This window comes from Oncorhynchus keta, chromosome 14 (assembly GCF_023373465.1).
Source record: "Oncorhynchus keta strain PuntledgeMale-10-30-2019 chromosome 14, Oket_V2, whole genome shotgun sequence".
NCBI lineage: Eukaryota > Metazoa > Chordata > Actinopteri > Salmoniformes > Salmonidae > Oncorhynchus > Oncorhynchus keta.
The window spans coordinates 63,839,273-63,860,583 of NC_068434.1; the positions used below are offsets into that span (position 1 = coordinate 63,839,273).

The following is a 21,311-nucleotide window of genomic DNA, read 5'->3' on the forward strand; positions in this document are numbered from 1 at the left end:
TACATTGTTTCATTGTGTTGTAAAATGTTTAAGTTATTACAGGTGTACTTTTCTCTTTTAAATATGTGTTGCAATATTGATTAATGTGATACATCCACAAAAAGAACAGAACTACAAAACGCTCTTCACATGACTGTGGAAAGAATCTAGCGCGTCATCAAAATGCGCTGTGTTATTCCAGCACGAGCCTTTTGACAGCTATAAGAAATAGGCTGAATTAAATCAATCTCGAAATAGCTACACTAATCTAATGAATTTATCTACCTAAATAGAGTTTCGACGAACGCTGGTATCTGCGTACATAGTTTTAACTGGCAAGCTTGAACCGAAAACTGTTACAGCTACATTCTGCAATTGTTGGCTAGCAAGCTACAATAAATTAGAGCTCTTTGTCACATAGATAGCTAACTCGACCATGTGTCAGGTCGATGAGGAATACAATGGACAGCTAGAAAACAGAGTGACCCCACGGTAAACGATTTACCCATTAACGGCTAGATTACCCAGTTGCCTAAACTGCAGTCAAGCTAATGTCCACGTGTAACTATGTTCAGCTCGCTAGCTAACGTTAGCTTAGCTACTTAAAGTGTTGTATGTTGTAGCAACTGCTTCCATCCACTCACAATTCTTTTTTTATCGCAGTGTCTCCAAGAAGTGTGTCAAATGCAAAGAAAATACAGCGGTACTGATCATCCGAGCTGGAGATGCATTTTGCAGGTAACGTTTATTGAACTGCTTTTGAGAGTCACAAACTACATGATTTGTCTCAAGAACTGGCCCCACAGAACTTACAGCAAAAATTTAAAAGTGGTCATTTTTACTTAGTTGTGCTTCTTTTGCTCTCATTGTAAGCATATATTCTCTTTGTAGCTAATAATGAAAAGTAATGTATTTATTTGGCTATGTCTTCTGGCCAGGGGCTGCTTCAAGGAGTACTTCATCCACAAGTTCCGGGCCATGCTGGGAAAGAACCGGGTCATTTTCCCAGGAGAGAAGGTATTGAATATCAATCTCTAACATTTGTGTAACGTCTTACATGATACAAAAACAACTGAGTTGGCATTGTTTCTCTGTTGTAGGTTCTTCTTGCAGTGTCTGGAGGGCCAGCCTCTAGCTCCATGCTGTCACAGGTTCAAGAGGTAGCTGGGTCAATGTCTTCCTAGATGTGGAGTCACACTATATGTTGCAATTACTAAAATATCACAGGGCTGACATTTTAGATGCAACTCATTAAGTTTCTTCAAATTATTAAGGGTTTCAAACTGTTTCTTTGTTTTTCTGAATGAAAATGAACCTTTCTTCTCTCAGGGTTTGAGTCGAGATGCACCCAAGAAGTTGAGATTTGTCCCTGGAATTATCTACATAGATGGTAATGTACATGATGATCATCGCTGCTCTTTGGCACAATGTTTGTTTCTTCATCTGTAATTTAGCAGGTGGTTCTGGCCCATTAGACTAGCTCATGTGTGAAGATTGTCTATTACTATGTCTTGACAGAGGGCGGTGCCAGTGGTCAGAGCATGGAAGAGCGGGAGAGGGCAGTGGCTCAACTGGAGTCAGTTTTCAGAGCCACTAATCACCATTACCACATAGTCCACCTGGAGCAGGTGAGCTGCCTAGAGATGGGCCAGAAAAATGTTGTTTGTACTTCTGTCTGGGATGTGAGACTGAGCTTTGATCATTGGCATTAAATATGTACAGTGCCTTCGGAAAGTATTCAGACCCCTTGACTTTTTCCACATTTTGTTACGTTACAGCCATATTATAAAATGGATGGTACTGAGTAAAGGGTCTGAATACTTTTGTAAATGGGATTTCATTTTTAAAAATATATAAATTAGCAAAAATGTAAACCTATTTTTGCTTTGTCATTATAGGGTATTGTGTGTAGATTGAGGAGAGAAAAAAACGATTTAATCAATTTTAGAATAAGGCTGTAAAGTAAAATGTGGAAAAAAGTCAAGGGGGCTGAATACTTTCCCGAAGGCATTGTATTATAGCTTGCCATTATTTAGAACATGTGGTTGCATCATCATGTCTATTGTCTTTCACTTCCCATGGTGTTTCAGGTACTCAGTCTCCCCAGCTCAGTGCTAGAGGCAGGATCCTCGGCAACAGAAAAACCACAGACTGGGTCGAGTTATAAAGCTGCTGTGGACCAATTCATCCAGACCAAGAATAACCAGCATCCAGACCTCTCTGTGGAGAATGCCCAGAGTCACCTGTCCAGTCTGAGCATGCATGAGGTCGAGAATGGAGTAACCAGCCCCATCACCCCTGAACACACCCAAGCCCTTCAGAAACTGTTTGCCTCTGTGAGGACGCTGACAGCCAAAGAGGATTTGCTACATACACTGAGGTGAGAGATTAGACTGTATCTCCGAGACATGCTATTTACGTATCAGAGCATATGGGGGTTGAACATGTCTGATATGCTTCTGAAGGTCTAGTTTGTGTAAAGGCCATTTATGACAGGTGTAATGCATTGCTTTGTCAAGGCAGCACCTGATACTCCACACAGCGAGGACACAGGGCTACACCAAGGTGATGATGGGGGACAGCTGCTCCCGTCTGGCCATCAAACTGCTCAGCAACATCTCTCTGGGGCGAGGGGCATCGCTGGCAACTGACACGGTGAGGACAAAATCCTCCCCTCTTTCAGCTCAGTAGAATAGTAAACATTATGTTTATGCCCCTCTAAATATTGCAATAAAGTACCGTTTGTAGCATTACCCCACATAGACATACATTGTGTTTTGAGTTCTGGCAGCAGCAGCTGTGTTATTTTGAAATGTTACTATGTTCACAGGGCTTCTCAGATCCTCGCTATGGAGACGTGGTCATTGTCAGACCCATGAGGGACTATTCCTCTAAAGAAATAGCATATTACAACAGAATGTTTGACATCCCCTCCGTCTTTATCCCTGGCCTGGACACGAAGGTGAGAGTCGACTGTGTTCTGATTACTATCATTGTTATGTAGTGTGGCACTGTCGGCCAAGTCAGTTTAGTATTTTAAGAGTAATCTTCCTTCACCGCCTCTTCCAGGCACAAGACAAGGCCAGCATCCAGCACCTGACAGAGAGCTTTGTCACCAAACTCCAGACTGACTTCCCCTCTACTGTCAGCACAATTTACAGGTGAGGATGGTTAGCACACAGAGCCACACTAGGAACCAATTGTAAGAACGACTTCTAAAATCCACAGATCTTCATTGTAAAGGGTTTAAACACTGTTTCCCATGCTTGTTCAGTGAACCATGAACAATTAATGAACATGTACCTGTGGAACGGTCGTTAAGACACTAACAGCTTACAGGCGGTAGGCAATTAAGGTCACAGTTATGGACACTAAAGAGGCCTTTCTACTGACTCTGAAAAGCCCCAAAATAATGATGCCCAGGGTCCCTGCTTATCTGTGTGAACGTGCCTTAGGCATGCTGCAAGGAGGCATGAGGACTGCAGATGTGGCCAGGGCAATAAATTGCAATGTCCGTATTGTGAGACGCCGAAGATAGCCCTACATGGAGACAGGACGGACAGCTGATCGTCCTCGCAGTGGCAGACCATGTGTAACAACACCTGCACAGGATCGGCACATCCGAACATCACACCTGCGGGACAGGTACAGGACAGCAACAACAACTGCCCGAGTTACACCAAGAACGCATAATCCCTCCATCAGTGCTCAGACTGTCCGCAATAGGCTGAGAGAGGCTGGACTGAGGGCTTGTAAGCCTGTTTTACGGCAGGTCCTCACCAGACATCACCGACAACAACGTCACCTATGGGCACAAACCCACCGTCGCTGGACCAGACAGGACTGGCAAAAAGGTATCTTTACTGACGAGTCGCGGTTTTGTCTCACAGAATGAGCTTTACACCGAGGCTTGTACTCTGAAGAGGGATTGATTTGGAGCTGGAGGGTCTGTCATGGTCTGGGGCTATGTGTCACAGCATCATTGGATTGAGCTTGTTGTCATTGCAGTCAATCTCAACGCTGTGCGTTACAGGGAAGACATCCTCCTCCCTCGTGTTACCCTTCCTGCAGGCTCATCCTGACATGACATGACAATGCCACCAGCCATACAGCTTGTTCTGTGAGTGATTTCCTGCAAGACAGGAATGTCAATGTTCTGCCATGACCAGAGAAGAGCCCGGATGTCAATCCCATTGAGCACGTCTGGGACCTGTTGAATCAGAGGGCTAGGGCCATTCCAGTATATATTGGGGAAGGGCATCTTCTGCTGTCTGTAGAACAGACAGAACATCTCTGACTTGGTGAAAGAGTGGGGTAACATCTCACAGCAAGAACTGGCAAATCTGGTACAGTCCACGAGGAGGAGATTCACTGCAGTGCTTAATGCAGCTGGTGGCCACACCATATACTGACTGTTACTCTTGATTTTGACCCCGCCCTTGTTCAGGGTAACATTATTCAATTTCTGTTAGTCACATGTCTGTAGAACTTTTTCGGGTTTGTCTGTCTGTTGTTGAATCTTATGTTCACACATATCTACACATGTTAAGTTTGCTGAAAATAAATGCAGTTGACAATGAGGACGTTTCTTTTCTCTTTTATATGGTGCAGTATTTGTAAAGAAAATGGTGGTTGGAAATGGATTTTGTTAGGATACTATATCAATCATATATGAGCCTGTTATGCATCTAGACTCGTGTGAAGATAGCTGTTGAGGATTTTGGTATTGAGTACCTGTTTTGATGGTTGTCTTCCAGGACCAGTGAGAAGCTCCACACAGCATGTCCCCCTCAGAACACACAACCCTTTGCTAAGTGCCTACTGTGTGTGTGCGCCTTGGACACTAAACTAGGTGAGTCACACTGCCAGTGTACTAAAGCGGCATCACATCACAAATGTACTGTACTCACTAAATAAAAGTACATGTCATTTTGTACTGAAATTAGTATTTCTATTCCCTAATCACAAATATCTCTACCTATCCCTCTCTGCCTCCTTATGTTCTTTAGAGGAGTTCTCTGCCTACCAGGCTACACTGATCTCAGAGCAGCTGTCTCAGAGGCGGGGCCCAAGCCCTGGGTTCACCCGTGGTTCAGCAGCAGCTCCAGGGCTGCCTCCAGCCTCCTCGGCAAGCCAGGGCCAGTGCTGCTCCTCTGGAGGGGGCCAGCATCAGGGCTGTATGACTGGAGAGGGGGGCTGCTGCTCCTCTGATAAGTCAGTAGGCATTTGTCTCCTGTCTCATTACTGTACAGTTGGATTATGTACAAAACATTAAGAACACCTTCCAAATATTGAGTTGCCTCCCTCCTTTTGCCCTCAGAACAACCTCACTTCGTCGGGGCATTGACTCTACAAGGTGTCGAAAGCGTTCCACAGGGATGCTGGCCCCAATGCTAATCACAGTGGTCAAGTTGCCTGGGTGTCCTTTGGGTGGTGGACCATTCTTGATACACATGGGGAACTGTTCAGTTAGAACCCAGCGGTGCAATTCTTGACACAAACCAGTGCGCTTGGTACCTATCATCATACACCGCTCAAAGGCACTTAAATATGGTCCTGCCCATTCACCCTTTTGAATGGCACACAATCAATTTCCCAATTGTCTCAAGGCTTAAAAATATTTAACCTGTAACCTCCCCTTCATCTCCACTGATATTAAAGTGGATTTAACAAGTGACACCAATAAGGGATCATAGCTTTCATCTGGATTCACGGAAAGAGCAGAGCTAAATCTTTTGTACACTCAGTGTATATTCACGTTTACATTTAGGGTGAAGTGCCAAGCCACTTATTATTACTTGTACAAGAGGCTATTGAATTAATACAATACTGTGTGTGCTCTTTCAGGGAGCCAGAGGATCTTAAAAGCCTGTTGTGTTACAGTTGTAGACTGACCATCAAAGACATGGTAAGTGAAAGGACGTCTATCACGTCACATTACTCCTAAACATGACCAACATCATCTTTACAAAGACTACAGCAGGACAATGTGCAATGTGAACCATGGCCTTTCTCTGTTCTACAGACAGCAGAAGATGCCCTTCCCCAATATATACTGTCAGAGGCTGAGAGAAGGAAGAGAAGGTGAGATTTATACAACATTCTTAACTCAAAAACGTGAAATAGCCATAATGTCTGAGTTATTACCAGTAGAATTGCACTGAGCATATCCTTCTATTTACCTTGTTACTTCTGTTTATGGACTTGTCTAGGTCTCAGATGAGGGAGGAGATCCGTGAGTTCCTGCTAGATGAGGAAGAGGATGAAGCCATCCTGAGGGTCAATGGGTCCTTGTGACTGCACAACAGCACTGCAGTGACGTAGTTACCGTGGCAACTATACAGCCATGGCTGTTTGTCTCAATATAAACTAACACCAATTGCTTTAAATGAATCAACTGACTGAGTAAATATTATTTGGCTATAAGACAATAGGCTGATTTAAACTGTATTTTAACTGCACCAAAAATAAAGCTGCTTTGTACATGACACTGCTTGGTGGTGAATCTAACATTGATTCAGGTATAACTAATGAATTGAATATGGATGTATGATGCTGAAACAATTAGTTTTTCCATGTCAGAAATGAGAATGAACAATATTTTCATTGGTTTAGAAGCTGGACCACATTCTATTGGGAATAGAAATGATTATTCTTCCAAAACAGAGATCCCATAGCAACAACCTGCATTAGAACTCCCATCAGGTTCTCTGAAAATGAGCGCAAACATATGGAAATAAAAGTATAACACATGTTTATTAAAGTTAGGAAAGGTTTTGGTTTTTGCATATTGGCAAAAACTGCTCAAGCAATGGCTGAACCCTATTGTAACAATTCAGAAACAAAGGCACAATGGTCGCTGTGTTCTCTATAGTGTCACAATTTCTGAATGTACTCCAGCATGACATTTCCAGAGATGGGGCTAATGTTGCCTTATGCATTATTCCAGCATGGAGACGTTTTGTAAGGATTGTCATGACTAAGACATGTTTCAGTCTTTACAGTGTTGCTATACTCTGTCATTTAACACTTAAGAGATTCAAGTCTTGCGATCAATAAGCCTGTAACTTGTTGCCGCGTACAAAGTTAGCTTTCCTCCCAACTGAAGCGTTTCAATTTGTAAACAGTTTGAGTAAGACTGAGATTTGGCTGAATATGATCTAATAGTGTTTTGATTGGAAACAAACACCCTACTTTAGGTCCTTTTTCTCTCAAATTGTCCCCTTTGGTGTTGCGTTAGTCCACACTGTGCTGGTCAGTGTAGTGAAGATCCAGCCGGGGGCCTGTCTCTTCATTAAGCGGTAGTGTCTGTAGGTCAAGCCGGCCATCATACCTCATTCAGAAGCCGATATTTCTGTTGGAACCCAGGCAATAAGACAAGAGGAGCCTGGCTTTAGTCTGTGGTCAAAGTGCAAAGCATCTAACCTGCCCTTCTGAATGGAGAGGCCTAGCCACACTTTCCATAACCCAGGGACGGGTACTGGAGCAGACCCCTTGGCCACCACACAGCCTCTGGCTCACTGTGTGTCAGTACAGCCCACCAGCAGAGGCAAATAGTACTGTCAGAGTACAGAAACAGACAAAACATGCCTTTCCCCCTGGCTAAGAGGGGTTAGTGCACAGTGTAAATAGACCCACTGGAGCTAGTATTGGGTCTTTTAGAGGAAGACCAGGTAGAGGCACCCCTGTGTGTGAGACAGCCCCAACCAGGGGTGATCTGGACAGGACAGCCGGGGGGTTAGCGATTGTCACTTGATAGTTTGTCTCTTGTCCACTTAATCATAGTCTCTGGTGAGCGGTAGAGGAAGATGAGTTTGGAGTAGAGCTCCTCTTCCAGCTCTAGCTCTCCTGTCTCCCTGACCAGGAAGATGTCTGTGCACAGCTTGAGGATACGGTTAACACAGGGCAGCTCCTCAAACATAATGGAGTGAGAGATCTCACTGAAGAAGCCCCTCACAAACTTCCCGATCACCAGCACCACAGACACATACAGCCCCATGATCCTGCAATGGAGAACAAGTGTAGAATGAGCATAATTGAACATAGATCTCTCGTCTATACAGTTAATTTCCCACACAATAGTTTGAATGTAAATCAGGTCTATTCGATTTGCTGGAATGGGCTACCATTGAGAACACAGGCACGCATAGATCCTTACCCATATCCTGCCAGGAAACCTAGACTGGGGGGGCTGACTTTGTCATTGAAGATGACCATCGGCAGGACGCCGCAAGCCCCTTTGGACGGAGTACAGTCAGCGATGCTGATGTCCCACCACTCCTGGGCCCCACGGGTGCTGTTCAGAGAGCGGTCCCTCATCAGTGACAGTGTTATATCCTGGTAGCCATCCTCATCACCTGCAACATAACATGGTGTCGGAGAATTGTAGCACTTGTAGACTGACTGCCCATGTTTTAGCTTTGAACTTCCTTATAGATTAATTGGTTGTTTAGCAACAAAACTGATGCATGCGCAACTATGGGGCAAAACAGATGGAGTTGGCTTAGATGGTAGATTACATGTAAACTATATATCATCTCCAATGTTTATTGAAAATATAAAGAAATAAAGCTGAACAATGAGCACTTGTCTCTCAAATAAATCGTTACAGCTAGCAAATTTTGGCCCTATTAGTAGACATGACATCAGTCAAAACAAGACATGGTATCAAGAACAACGAGCTGAAACGAGTCACTTACGATTCACCAAATGGCAGTTTCTTGTCATTGTTGCAAGGTATCTGACCATCCAGAACCACAACAACACACTGCCTTCTGCCCCTTTGAAGCGTGTGCATGGTTTTCGTGACGCTGTCAGCTAACCCGTCTATATTTCTAGTACTGTGGCAGGAAGGATGTTTATACATAAAAGCCGCTCTGACCTTTATACAGCTGGTCGACTGGTTTGGCCTCGGCGCCGTTTGGTGCTCGGATATAGTTGGGGAACATGTGAGGCACACGTCTGATAAAAAAAAAGTACAGATAATGTCAAACAGAATTCAGGACAGGATTTCACACAGAAATTGAAATAAACTCAGCAAAAAAGGAAACGTCCTCCCACTGTCAACCACATTTATTTTCAGCAAACTTAACATGTGTAAATATTTGTGTGAACATAACAGGACTCAACAACTGAGACATAAACTGAACAAGTTCCACAAACATGGCAGAACACTGACATTACTGTCTTGCAGGAAATCGCACACAGAACGAGCAGTATGGCTGGTGGCATTGTCATGCTGGAGGGTCATGTCAGGATGAGCCTGCAGGAAGGGTACTACATGAGGGAGGAGGATGTCTTCCCTGCAACGCACAGCATTGAGATTGCCTGCAATGACAACAAGCTCAGTCTGATGATGCTGGGACACACCGCCCCAGACCATGACGGACCCTCCACCTCCAAATCAATCCCATTTCAGAGTAAAGGCCTCTGTGTAATGCTCATTCCTTTGACGATAAATGCGGATCCGACCATCACCCCTGGTGAGACAAAACTGCACTTTTTTTCCAGTCCTGTCTGGTCCAGCGACAGTGAGTTTGTGCCCATAGGCGACGTTGTTGCCGGTGATGTACAACAGGCTTACAAGCCCTCAGTCCATTCTCTCTCAGCCTATTGTGGACAGTCAGAGCACCGATGAAGTGATTGTGCGTTCCTGGTGTAACTCGGGCAGTTGTTGTTGCCATCCTGTACCTGTCCCGCAGGTGTGATGTTCGGATGTGCCAATCCTGTGCAGGTGTTGTTACGCGAGGACGATCAGCTGTCCGTCCTGTCTCCCTGTAGCGCTGTCTTAGGCATCTCACTGTATGGACATTGCAATTTATTGCCCTGGCCACATCTGCAGTCCTCATGCCTCCTTGCAGCATGCCTAAGGCACATTCACGAAAATAAGCAGGGACCCTGGGCATCTTTGTTTTGGTGTTTTTCAGAGTCAGTAGAAAGGCCTCTTTAGTGTCCTAAGTTTTCATAACTGTGACCTTAATTGCCTACCGTCTGTAAGCTGTTAGTGTCTTAACGACCGTTCCACAGGTACATGTTCATTAATTGTTTATGGTTCATTGAACAAGCATGGGAAACAGTGTTTAAACCCTTTACAATGAAGATCTGTGAAGTTATTTGGATTTTTACAAATTATCTTTGAAAGACCGGGTCCTGAAAAAGGGACGTTTTTTTTGCGGAGTTTACTACATTTGACTTTGAGCGGAGAGCAGAACATACACTGGGTCTGTGCGGTTCCCCACAAGCAGTGAAGCCAGGTCTGCTCTGACCGGGTTGCCGGGATCCAGATCGATGGAGTACTTGTCAGATGTGTGCTCCACAGTGCCACCCTTGCCAAGGTCCCTGAAGAAAGAGACAGACACAAATACAATAAATACAATAGAAAACCACAGGGCAATTGCATAAACAAATGTTTTTACGTCTGCAACAACTTAAAAACCACACACACAAACAGGTGCATACACATACAGATGCACACACACACCACACCCAGCTGACCTCTGGAAGGTCCAGGCCAGGCGTAGGGTCATGTCCACAGGGCTGCCCAGCAGCTCCTTGACCACCTCCTGTCGACTTGGTGGGCTGATCCTCCACACTGACCCTGAGCTGCCCTCGATCTTAGCTGTCACTATGTCCTCATAGCTGTAGAGGGTGATGAACTGCATAGCCCTCTGCAGGGGACACACACAGACAGTCAGAAGTTACAACTACCTACCGCGCAGGCAAATAGAGAGCAGCAGAGCTCAAGTCCATGTTTGTTGTATTCATCATTCAACAGGGATCACTTACTCACAGTTGTACACAATTTGTTTAATTAGAATCTAAAACAGGGTGCCCAAGGGAAGGAAATTGGATGAGCTCTTTACAGTAGAGTTGGAGGTATTACGCACAGCATTGTCATAGAAGTTGGTGGTGAGTTTGTTGTAGTCCTCCTCAGTGAAGGACTGAATGGACTGCTGCTGGACACTCATGGTGAACAAGGGCTATGGAGAGGGACAACGGTTCACGTTTTAGTACAACAAATCTAACATGAGCACATATCAAATATATCTTCCATAGATTCTCCATTGCTTGCATTTTAGTGCTGGATGAGACTTGCCGTTGAAGATGGGCAGTATGGGTCCGGTGCCCATTAGAGTGTAATTACCTCATATCCTCCCAGCTTGACGGTCACTGTGACATCCACAGGGTGATTGACCACGCCCACCACTGATCTGACCAACGAGATGAAGAGCAGCGGGAACCAGATGATGCAGATGAGAAAGAAGATGATGAGTCCTCCCATCCCATACTTCACTATCTTCTTCTTCTTCTGGCCTTTGGGCTGAGGGTATTTCTGAGGATGAAGAGGAACCAGCTGTAAGAACTGCTGGCCTAATCACATACTACAACAGACGGCAAGGGATTTTATCAACTACATCTGTAACCTAGAGGTCCTTTGTACCTTCTCTGTCTCACGGCTGCACTTGATGATGAAGATGTTGGCGTAGATGTCTTCCACACACATCCAGTTGGAGAGGGACAGAGTGGTGTCAGTCCATACCCAGTCCATCACTGCCCGGAGCTCCACCAGGAAGGGCACCAAGCGGAACCTGAGACAGACAGACAATATCACCCTGTACCAATACCCAACCTCATCCCATCACCTCCCTGAACAGGGAGACACCCTGACTCAAACATATGATATGGTGTGGCAGAGTAGGAGATTATGAATGGACAGACTCACCCTTGGAAGAGGAAGAGGTTGAGGTGGTTGAACTTCTTAGTGAGGAAGTTGCCCAGGATTCGGGTGGGGTAGCCACAGCGGATCTGATAGGCCGACAGGGCAAAGTAGATACACTTGAAGAAGTACCAGAGCTGAGCCACCGAGTTTTGACTGAACATCCTGAGAGGAGAGAGGGAGACACACCTCAGTACACACCTCAGAGAAATGATGCAATAGGCACACCGCTTCAGGACTGTCGAACACCACGAAGATAGACAAACACAAGCGTGATTAAATAGACAAGACGTAATGAGATGTGTCACTCTGCGGACACACCCTCGTCTTCCTCACCTCTCAGTGACAGCAGGCAGGATGAAGAACATCCAGAGGTGGATGCCGAACACCAGGATGATCTGGAAGATGAGCTTGCCCAGGACGGTCTTGCGGAGGTAGAGGGCTCGGTCGATGATCATGGTGCTGAACTGGATGAGCAGCATCACCAGGAAGGCCTCGGGCACCTGGTCCTCTGACAGCGTGGAGGCAATGTCTGCTGCGGCCGAGTGTTTCTGAGGCACAACAGGCGAACCGTTTAGTCCACAGAATGCTATTATAGTGTCCTGTGACCAAGCACAGAGCTTCTAGACATGGTGTTTTGATTGTTTCATCGGAATTACATGTAGGTGGTGATGCAACAATGAGTAATACAATATCAGGAACTGTTTTTGAGAGGTTTGAGAGCTTTTGCCGGTGCAGGTATAGGAATAGGTTGTGTGTCAAGAGTGGCCTCGTACAGCAAGTGCATTCAATGCAGTCATGTAAACAGTACTCACTCCAAAGGCCCAGAAACCAAAGACAATGATGATGAAATCCACCACGTCAGTGAGGAACATGAGGGCGTAGACATCAGTGGCAGCACGGTACGGTGCATGTAAGATGTCGCTGAAGAATTCGTGACACGGCTTGTAGACATTCCGCACACTACAAAGAGGGTTGGGAAATCAAATCACTGCCTCATGCCCAAATATGGCAAGATTATAGAGGACAGCTGATTCATACAGCACAGCAATCGCGTCACAACCAATTACACTTCTAAATGAAAATCAAAACCCACAGAATTATTTACAAAGCACAATAACACTAGAGAGTCCACTGGTTATGCAACTGTGTGACGTCAGTATTGTCTGACGAGCTCTCTAGTGAGTAACTCCTGTGTACTTACGCTGTGATGGTGAGGTGCTTGATCTTCTCTCCCGCTGCTATCAGCTTCTTACTGGCTGCCTCTCTACGCTTACCCTTCTGTTTCTTCTTCTGCTCCTTCTTCTCAGCCTTGATATCTAAGGCTTCTAGGATACAAACAGAATACAAATCTTTTCACTGTAACTGAGGAGGGCAGTCATAAGGACACACACTCCTATTCTGAAATCCCAAGCCCTTAATTCATGAATGTCTTCATTCTCCTCTCTACTGCTAGTTTCTTTAACTGACCTTTGCTTAATTGTTTTTTCTTGCGGAAGCGCATGATGCTGCCCTTCTTCTTGGGTCCCTCCACAGGCAGGCTGGGGGGCGGCTCTGGGGTAGGGGCTATGCTGGTGCTGGGCTCTGGTTCAGGCTCTGGTTCGGCCTTCTGGTCCTCGTCTGGTTTGAGTTCCTCCAGGTCCATGAGGCTGGGTCCTGGGCTGGGATGAACATGGACTTCCACCCCCTCCCCCTCTCCTCCCTCCTTCTTGTTGGCCTCCTCTGATGGCCGTGAGGGCTTCTCCTCCAGAGCACATTCCTGGTCCCACAGGCCATACCGCTGATGAGAGACAGTGAAGAAACAAAACCGTTAGGAGGATTGAATCTTGTGGTATAAACGTACACTACCGTTCAAAATCTGGGGTCACTTAGAAATGTCCTTGCTTTTTGAAAGAAAAGCACATTTTTTGTCCATTAAAATAACATTAAATTGATCAGAAATACAGTATAGACATTGTTAACGTTGTAAATGACTATTTTAGCTGGAAACAGCTGATTTTTAATGGAATATCTACATAGGCGTACAGAGGCCCATTATCAGCAACCATCACTCCTGTGTTCCAATGGCACGTTGTGTTAGCTAATCTTAGTTTATCATTTTAAAAGGCTAATTGATCATTAGAAAACCCTTTTGCAGTTATGTTAGCACAGCTGAAAACTGTTGTTCTGATTAAAGAAGCAATAAAACTGACCTTCTTTAGACTAGTTAAGTATCTGGAGCATCAGCACTTGTGGGTTCGATTACAGGCTCAAAATGGCCAGAAACAAAGACCTTTCTTCTGAAACTCGTCAGTCTATTCTTTGTCTAAGAAATTAAGGCTATTTCATGCGAGAAATTGCCAAGAAACTGAAGATCTCATACAACGCTGTTTACTACTCCCATCACAGAACAGTGCAAACGGGCTCTAACCAGAATAGAAAGAGTGGGAAGCACCGGTGCACAACTGAGCAAGAGGACAAGTACATTAGAAAGTTCATTGTTTCTGGCCATTTTGAGCCTGTAATCGAACCCACAAATGCTGATGCTCCAGATACTCAACTAGTCTAAAGAAGAACCGTTTTATTGCTTATTTAATCAGAACAACAGTTTTCAGCTGTGCTAACATAATTGCAAAAGGGTTTTCTACTGATCCATTAGCCTTGATAAACTTGGATTAGCTAACACAACGTGCCATTGGAACAAAGGAGTGACGGTTGCTGATAATGGGCCTCTCTGTACGCCTATGTAGATATTCCATTAAAAAAAAAAATCAGCCATTTCCAGCTACAAGTCATTTACAACATTAACAATGTCTCCACTGTATTTCTGATCAATTTGATGTTATTTTAATGGACATTTTTGGGGGGATTCTCTTTCAAAAAGCAAGGACATTTCTAAGTGACCCCAAGCTTTTGAACGGTAGTGTATGATTATAAAGTCATGTCTGAGAGTTCAATGGTGGGCTGGTATACCTGTAGCAGTGAGCGATGGAAGAAGAGAGCCAGCAGCTGCAGCAGATCATAGCGGATGTAGTTATCAGTCTTCTCCAGGCCCAGGATACGAGGTGGGAAGAAAGGCTTGTCCTCGTTCAGCGTGAGCTCATATACACTGTTCCACGGGAAGAAACCAAACTGGAACAGGTACTTTACCACCACCATGACCTGAGTAGAACCGGAACAAACCAGAACAATGCAGAGGGAAACATAGTTTAACATAAAGAAACGTATCTGATACACGACCATCTGTTAAATATGACTTTTTTTTGTATTTTGTATTTTTTGTAAAAGCTAACAGCCTGGAACGGGAACAGTGTGGAATAAAGCCCTAAATTAGGTCTGGAAATTTTAGAATGCTACTTGGTTTCTACCTTTTGTTTTTTATTGCACACCTGGTGTAAACCAATCTTACACATTACATACTTCACCCCTTTAGCCAACGAAAGCAAGAAGAGGGAGAAGATAGTAAGTGTCTGCACCTGTGCAATGGCTATGTCTCAACAGGCTTGTATAGGTGTGCACTACCATACCACATCAGTGCAACAATAACAATCTATAATCTACCAGCTCTGTCTTGGTACCAGCATTTTTTTATTTTGGTTTTGAATTTGACCCCTTTTTCTCCCCAATTTTGTGGTATCCAATTGTTCGTAGCTACTATCTTGTGTCATCGCTACAACTCCCGTACGGGCTCGGGAGAGACAAAGGTTGAAAGTCATGCGTCCTCCGATACACAACCCAACCAAGCCGCACTGCTTCTTAACACAGCGCGCATCCAACCCGGAAGCCAGCCGCACCAATGTGTTGGAGGAAACACAGTGCACCTGGCAACCTTGGTTAGCGTGCACTGCGCCTGGCCCGCCACAGGAGTTGCTGGTGCGCGATGAGACAAGGATATCCCTACCAGCCAAACACTCCCTAACCCGGACGACGCTAGGCCAATTGTGAGTCGTCCCACGGACCTCCTGGTCGCGGACGGTTACGAGCTTGGGCGCGAACCCAGAGTCTCTGGTGGCTGCTGTACAGCGCCCTTAACCACTGCGCCACCCGGGAGGCCTGGTACCAGCATTTTCAACCCAACGACCCACCTCAGTGTAGACAATAGCGGTCATCCAGAACTTCTTGGTGGGGCGTGGCACGGCCAGCATGGCCCAGAGGAAGATGAGGATGGGCAGCACCACTGAGATGACAGAGGCCGTCACCATGTTGTTGAGCACGATGATGAAGTAGCACACCAGCTCTGAGTTGGCAGCCAGGAGGTTGTACAGGGCAAACTGCAGCTTCAGCAGGCGGTTCTGAGAGGAGTAGAACTCTCTACACTGGACCAGCTCCTTCACAAAGAACTGCCTGAGTTAGGGGGGTATAGAGACATCGGGGTCAGTACAGTTCATACAAGCAGAACATACACAAGCTGATATGTGGGGACAGAGTCGATCAGGCTAGAAGCTGGGGTCTGTAGCATGTCAACTGTAGAGGTCTTCTGGGAAGTATATGTTAGTACCGGTCAGTGAGCATCTCGCTGGCGGTCCTGGAGTGGCGGTAGCGGCTTTTGTGCTGTGGTTCTGGCTCCACCCCCAGCAGCTCCAGAGTGGGCTCTGAACAACACAGGGTGGTGCCGCTGTGATGCTCACGCTCGCTCAGCTCCACCAGCTCCAACCCACTACAACATAACACACAGGTCAGCAATAACACTCAACACTGACTGAATTATATACTGAACAAAAATATAAACGCAACATGCAACAACTTCAAAGATGCTACTTAGTTACAGTTCATATGAGGAAATCAGTCAATTTAAATAAATGTATTAGGCCCTAATCTGTGGCATTGTGTTGTGTGACAAAACGGCTAATTTTCTTGTCCCCAGCACAAGTTGCACCTGTGTAATTTTCTTGATATTCCATACCTGTCATGTGGATGGATTATCTTGTCAAAGGAGAAATATTAACGAACAGGGATGTAAACAAATTTGTGCACAAACTTTGAGGGGATATAAGCTTTTTGTGCACATGAAACATTTCTGGGATTTTTTATTTCAGCTCATGAAACATGGGACCAACACTTTATATTTTTGTTCAGTGTAGATGATTACAAACCAGTAAGCAAAGGAATTTTTTTCATATAAATGTTGTTAAATTCTATTCTGTTCCTCCCTCGAAAAAAGTATTCAATATTAATGTGCCCAATAGGTTAAATGGGCCATCACCTTCACCAACCTGGTGGCACTGGTTCTATTCATGTGGTCCGTGTCTCCCTCTATGTCTCCCAGACAGGTCTCCATAGTGGGGCTCTCGCTGCCCTGGGACAGCTGATCCTCCATGGGCTCCCTCAGAGATCCCTGTAAAACACTACAGGATTAGGGTCCATCACTGGTCATACTGGGACAGGGCCCCACTAGAAGTAGATGACTTCTGGTTGTGGGAGGTACCTTATAACTGACCTGGCTGACGTTGTGTATGAGGTGGTAGCGTTCGTTGCACAGCACGGTGGAGGTGTCCACGTACTGCTTGGTGATGAGGTTGAGCCACTCTGTTAGGCCATCCACCATGGCCAGGAACACGACCCACAGCAACATGAGGACGTCCAGGATCCTCTGCACAATGTCTGCCTTCCCTATAGCACAGCATGAGATTACATTGCACTTGGTCATACAGACAATAAAATGTGTGAAACTTAATTAATAAATGGCACTGGGAATATAGTGGCCAAAATATGTAACCTACATCATTAAATAAACCCCAAAATACCTGAGCCCTCTCCATCAAGTTCGTCATTGTCGTCTATCTCTTCATGTGAAATGCTTTCTTCAAATTCAAGACTACCTTCATGACCTGTAACAGAAAAAACAACAAGTTAATCACTGTGTGTGTGTGTGTGTGTGTGTGTGTGTGTGTGTGTGTGTGTGTGTGTGTGTGTGTGTGTGTGTGTGTGTGAGAGAGTGTGTGTGTGTGTGAGAGAGTGTGTGTACTCTGACCTGATGCTGGAGAACTGTCCTGTTTCCTCTGCCGTCTCTCCTCTCTTTCCAGCCTCCTCTGTTCTTTCTGTCTCTCCTGACGTTCCCTCAGCGTTGCCTTGGCGCTGGTCACCCACGCCCGGTACGCCAGCTGAGGGCACAGGGGGAGGCAGGAGGAATTCACATGCTTCAATACTGCATTATGAAAAGCAAACATTGGAGTATTTTGAGTAATATTGTTTCTTTTTGCACATTTCAGCGCATTTTAGCACTGTGAAAATGCTGTGGTGGCAGAGGCTGTGTTGATTAACTGTAAGGTAAACTCACCTGAAAGGCAGTCTGTTTCTGAGGCTTTTTTTCTTCTGAAAACAGTTCGTCTTCCTCCTCACTGTCCGACTCAAACAGGTAGTAATCCCCAGAATGCAACACTGCAAAGGTAAACAGAAACCATCCAGATGATATCAATACATGGGGACAGGACAGACCATGGGTAGTGAATGCATTTACTGGTAGTACAACTATGGCTGTGGCGGTCACGAAATTTAGTCAGCCGGTGATTGTAAAGCAAATAGCTTCCACACAAGCCACTGATGCAGAACTTTAGAGAATCTACATTTTAAAAAGTCTAACTCCATGTAATATAGCCTACACCTTCAAAATAAATCCACTATTTATTTTAGACAGGTCTAAAGAAGCATGATATGAAGAAAATCTAGTCTATTCAGAAAAACAGATTAGCATACTCTGAGCTGTCCTTATTTAAGGTCTTGATCTGGCTATGCTAAATGGCTATGGGCTACACTAGTTCATTTAGGAGACAGGATTTGCTTAGAATTCTGTGGCATTATTTTTTATATTACTTTATAGTATGAAGAATACAATTTAACAAGGTTGAATAAAATAGAAAGGATATTTTCTCAAAAGGATTTGAGGGAGTGCACATGTGCAGCTATTCTGTGTTGAGCAGTTAACAAATACATTTAATTTAAAGTTAATACTGCAACTTTATTTGTTCTACAAATGTTGGGCTATATGTTTTGATTGTTAATACAATGTAAGGCTGCATGATACGACCCTAATGATGATTTGAAAATAGTTGCTTGAAAGGCATGAGCTCTGCTTTGTTTGTTTTTTTGCGCAGGGTGTACACACTTCATTAGTCTCTCATTCACAATTTGACAAGCACTTGATAATGCCTCGAACATCACGGCTGCATCTCCTTTGGTGACTGTAACGCTCCCTAAAAAAATCCACGCCTTTTCGCGGCCAGTGGCTGTTAAGCCCTTGGCCCGGAGTGCTGCGTTGTGCCCTTCACCCGAGTGCTGCAGATCGGTGGGTCCCCCACGGAACGGTTGAGCTAACGTAGGCTTGAGCTAACGTATGCGATTAGCACGAGGTTGTAAGTAACAAGGACATTTCCCAGGACATAGACATATCTGATATTGGCAGAAAGTTTAAATTCTTGTTCATCTAACCGCACTGTCCAATTTACAGTAGCTATTACAGTGGAAGAATACCATGCTATTGTTTGAGGAGAGTTCACAGTTATGAACTTGTAAATGTATTAATAAACCAATTAGGCACATAGTCTAAAACTTTGCACATACACTGCTGCCATCTAAATTGTGCATGGTCTGGAATAATACATGATGGTCTTTCTCTTGCATTTCAAAGATGGTACAAAAAAATACAAAAAAACACATGTTTTTTTCTTTGTATTATCTTTTACCAGATCTAATGTGTTATATTCTCCTATATCCATTTCCCATTTCCACAAACTTCAAAGTGTTTCCTTTCAAACGGTATGAAGAATATGTATATCCTTGCTTCAGGTCCTGAGCTACAGGCAGTTAGATTTGGGTGGAGGATCTTTAAGAAGCACCTCTCACTCACATCATGTGATCGTCTCTTTCTCACAGGCTAGAAGTGAAGACAGACATATCGGGGACACAACCGAGCACGTCCTAATCCAATTCCGAGGTGCATATTGAAGATATTGGCAGATCTGTCCACATTTACTTTTCGTCAGTCAACAAGATGAATAGGCCTAACGAACTGCAAAAGCACCCACCTATGTCAATATACTATCCCCATAGTCAACCTATTCTATTCTGTGCGAGAAATAAATATTCCAAACATAGTCTGAGACAGTTGTGGGATGCAATAGATCTCAAATTAATACAACCATTAGCATCAACAAAAACTTTTTTTCCCAATGTGGCTGACGCAACAGATCAGAAATATTTATCTTAAAATGTTGATAAACTAATAGGCTATTCCTTCACATTATAAGCGCAGCAATGCGCACATGGTAATAGGCTTATGTATGCCAGTTAGGCGCTAAACCCCTTGTAAAGCGGATTAATGTGCTTAAAGAAGTTATTTGGCCACTTTAGTTGTGATACAAACATATAGGCCTATGGGCTAGGCTACATGAAGTGTGCCTAGTGGTTAGAGTGTTGGACTAGTAACCAGAAGGTTGTGAGTTCAAACCCCCGAGCTGACAAGGTACAAATCTGTCGTTCTGCCCCTGAACAGGCAGTTAACCCACTGTTCCCAGGCCGTCATTGCAAATAAGAATGTGTTCTTAACTGACTTGCCTGGTTAAATAAAGGTAAAATTAAAAATTAATATATAATTAGTCACAAAGTCACAAAAAAAAGGCAGTTTCTCATGCTGGGCATCATTCACAAGTCATAATATATATTGTCACCCATCAGACTATTCTTGATTTTATCTTGTCTTTACATATAATAAATAATATATGCGTGAAATTTGTTGATTTAGAATGGATCATTATCACACAAGTAATCTGTGCACTTAAATAGCCAATGGAGGACGCTTTTCCGGTGGTTCATTTTCATGCCAGCCAGGTAGGCTATACTCCTGTTGTAAAGATAAACAATGTGCTTAATATTAGGAACGTTGAGAAATAAATATAGCAGGCCTAGCCTATAGAAAGCTGATGGGATCCTCCTCTTTTTAGTAGAGGCCATCACTCTGTTTTCTCACGCAATTGCATAGCCTATAGAAATGTTGCGCAACATGAGCTCATGGGCTCTCATGAAGTGTTTGATTAGATTTTCGTACACATTTGCATTAATGTCAGAGTGATTATAGGGACAATAGAGTGCTGAGTCCTAGGCAGTTAGCAAGTTTGGTAGGCTACTAATGACCATCAGCCGCATCAGAGCTTGGAGAAGCCTAATTAACTTTGACTGCCTTCATGATTCGTGACCACCGGTGTGGCGGTAATACGGTCACCGCAACAGCCCTAAGTACAACTATTCATAACTCATATACACTGAGACCACTTCAAACCCAGGAGTGTTTAGTGTCTGATTTTCAAACTAAACAGAAACTAAGGAACTAACTTGCAGCATTGGACAATGAAGTTCTGTCTGAGGAAGGAAATAATGAAAACAGATGTAGGGAAAGACAGGCCAAAAAGACCGGAAGATTACAATCCTTTACTGGACTGCACCTGCAATTCAAAAAGTATAGATAAATATGGGTACTAACCCAATGTATAAAATCTTGTCCATTATGAAACACTATAAGTCTGCTAATAAACTGTTTGACAAACTCTGATTGGTTCGGTCCTAAGGAAAACTTTTCCAGATTTCTGACAGTGCATGTAAACAGTAAAGGCCGGCTCAGCCAACCATTTCCCCATTACCGACAGAA

General features: G+C 44.3%; 2 protein-coding genes across 4 annotated transcripts in view; one reads left to right on the plus strand and one right to left on the minus strand.

The window, feature by feature from the left end:
• Positions 1 to 176: 176 nt before the first annotated feature.
• Positions 177 to 6,467, plus strand: LOC118393771 (cytoplasmic tRNA 2-thiolation protein 2-like). Of its 2 annotated transcripts, XM_035786820.2 has the most exons (15): positions 180 to 471; positions 643 to 717; positions 918 to 996; positions 1,080 to 1,139; positions 1,309 to 1,369; positions 1,498 to 1,607; positions 2,070 to 2,359; positions 2,499 to 2,634; positions 2,810 to 2,941; positions 3,049 to 3,140; positions 4,737 to 4,831; positions 4,989 to 5,193; positions 5,827 to 5,887; positions 6,005 to 6,063; positions 6,192 to 6,467. In XM_035786820.2, the coding sequence occupies exons 1-15, from the start codon at positions 416 to 418 to the stop codon at positions 6,274 to 6,276; spliced, it is 1,596 nt and encodes a 531-aa protein (XP_035642713.1). In that variant the 5' UTR covers positions 180 to 415; the 3' UTR covers positions 6,277 to 6,467. The 2 variants fall into 2 exon arrangements, with proteins under 2 accessions (XP_052318074.1, XP_035642713.1); XM_052462114.1 differs by lacking the exons at positions 5,827 to 5,887; positions 6,005 to 6,063; positions 6,192 to 6,467 and adding an exon at positions 5,300 to 5,804 and having other exon boundaries at positions 177 to 471.
• Positions 6,468 to 6,716: 249 nt separating this feature from the next.
• Positions 6,717 to 21,311, minus strand: part of piezo1 (piezo-type mechanosensitive ion channel component 1) — an 80,567-nt gene continuing 65,972 nt past the window's right edge. For both annotated transcript variants that reach the window (XM_052462113.1, XM_052462112.1), the window contains 21 exons: positions 17,952 to 18,052; positions 17,646 to 17,775; positions 17,419 to 17,502; positions 17,112 to 17,284; positions 16,888 to 17,009; positions 16,173 to 16,331; positions 15,760 to 16,018; positions 14,648 to 14,836; positions 13,166 to 13,475; positions 12,900 to 13,023; positions 12,511 to 12,658; positions 12,032 to 12,246; positions 11,702 to 11,860; positions 11,420 to 11,567; positions 11,123 to 11,311; positions 10,866 to 10,958; positions 10,474 to 10,646; positions 10,195 to 10,317; positions 8,861 to 8,940; positions 8,138 to 8,336; positions 6,717 to 7,982 (listed from right to left, as the gene is read on the minus strand). In XM_052462113.1, the coding sequence (XP_052318073.1) occupies positions 7,718 to 7,982; positions 8,138 to 8,336; positions 8,861 to 8,940; positions 10,195 to 10,317; positions 10,474 to 10,646; positions 10,866 to 10,958; positions 11,123 to 11,311; positions 11,420 to 11,567; positions 11,702 to 11,860; positions 12,032 to 12,246; positions 12,511 to 12,658; positions 12,900 to 13,023; positions 13,166 to 13,475; positions 14,648 to 14,836; positions 15,760 to 16,018; positions 16,173 to 16,331; positions 16,888 to 17,009; positions 17,112 to 17,284; positions 17,419 to 17,502; positions 17,646 to 17,775; positions 17,952 to 18,052 (3,443 nt within the window). In that variant the 3' untranslated portion in view covers positions 6,717 to 7,717. The remainder of the gene's footprint in view (positions 7,983 to 8,137; positions 8,337 to 8,860; positions 8,941 to 10,194; positions 10,318 to 10,473; positions 10,647 to 10,865; positions 10,959 to 11,122; positions 11,312 to 11,419; positions 11,568 to 11,701; positions 11,861 to 12,031; positions 12,247 to 12,510; positions 12,659 to 12,899; positions 13,024 to 13,165; positions 13,476 to 14,647; positions 14,837 to 15,759; positions 16,019 to 16,172; positions 16,332 to 16,887; positions 17,010 to 17,111; positions 17,285 to 17,418; positions 17,503 to 17,645; positions 17,776 to 17,951; positions 18,053 to 21,311) is intronic.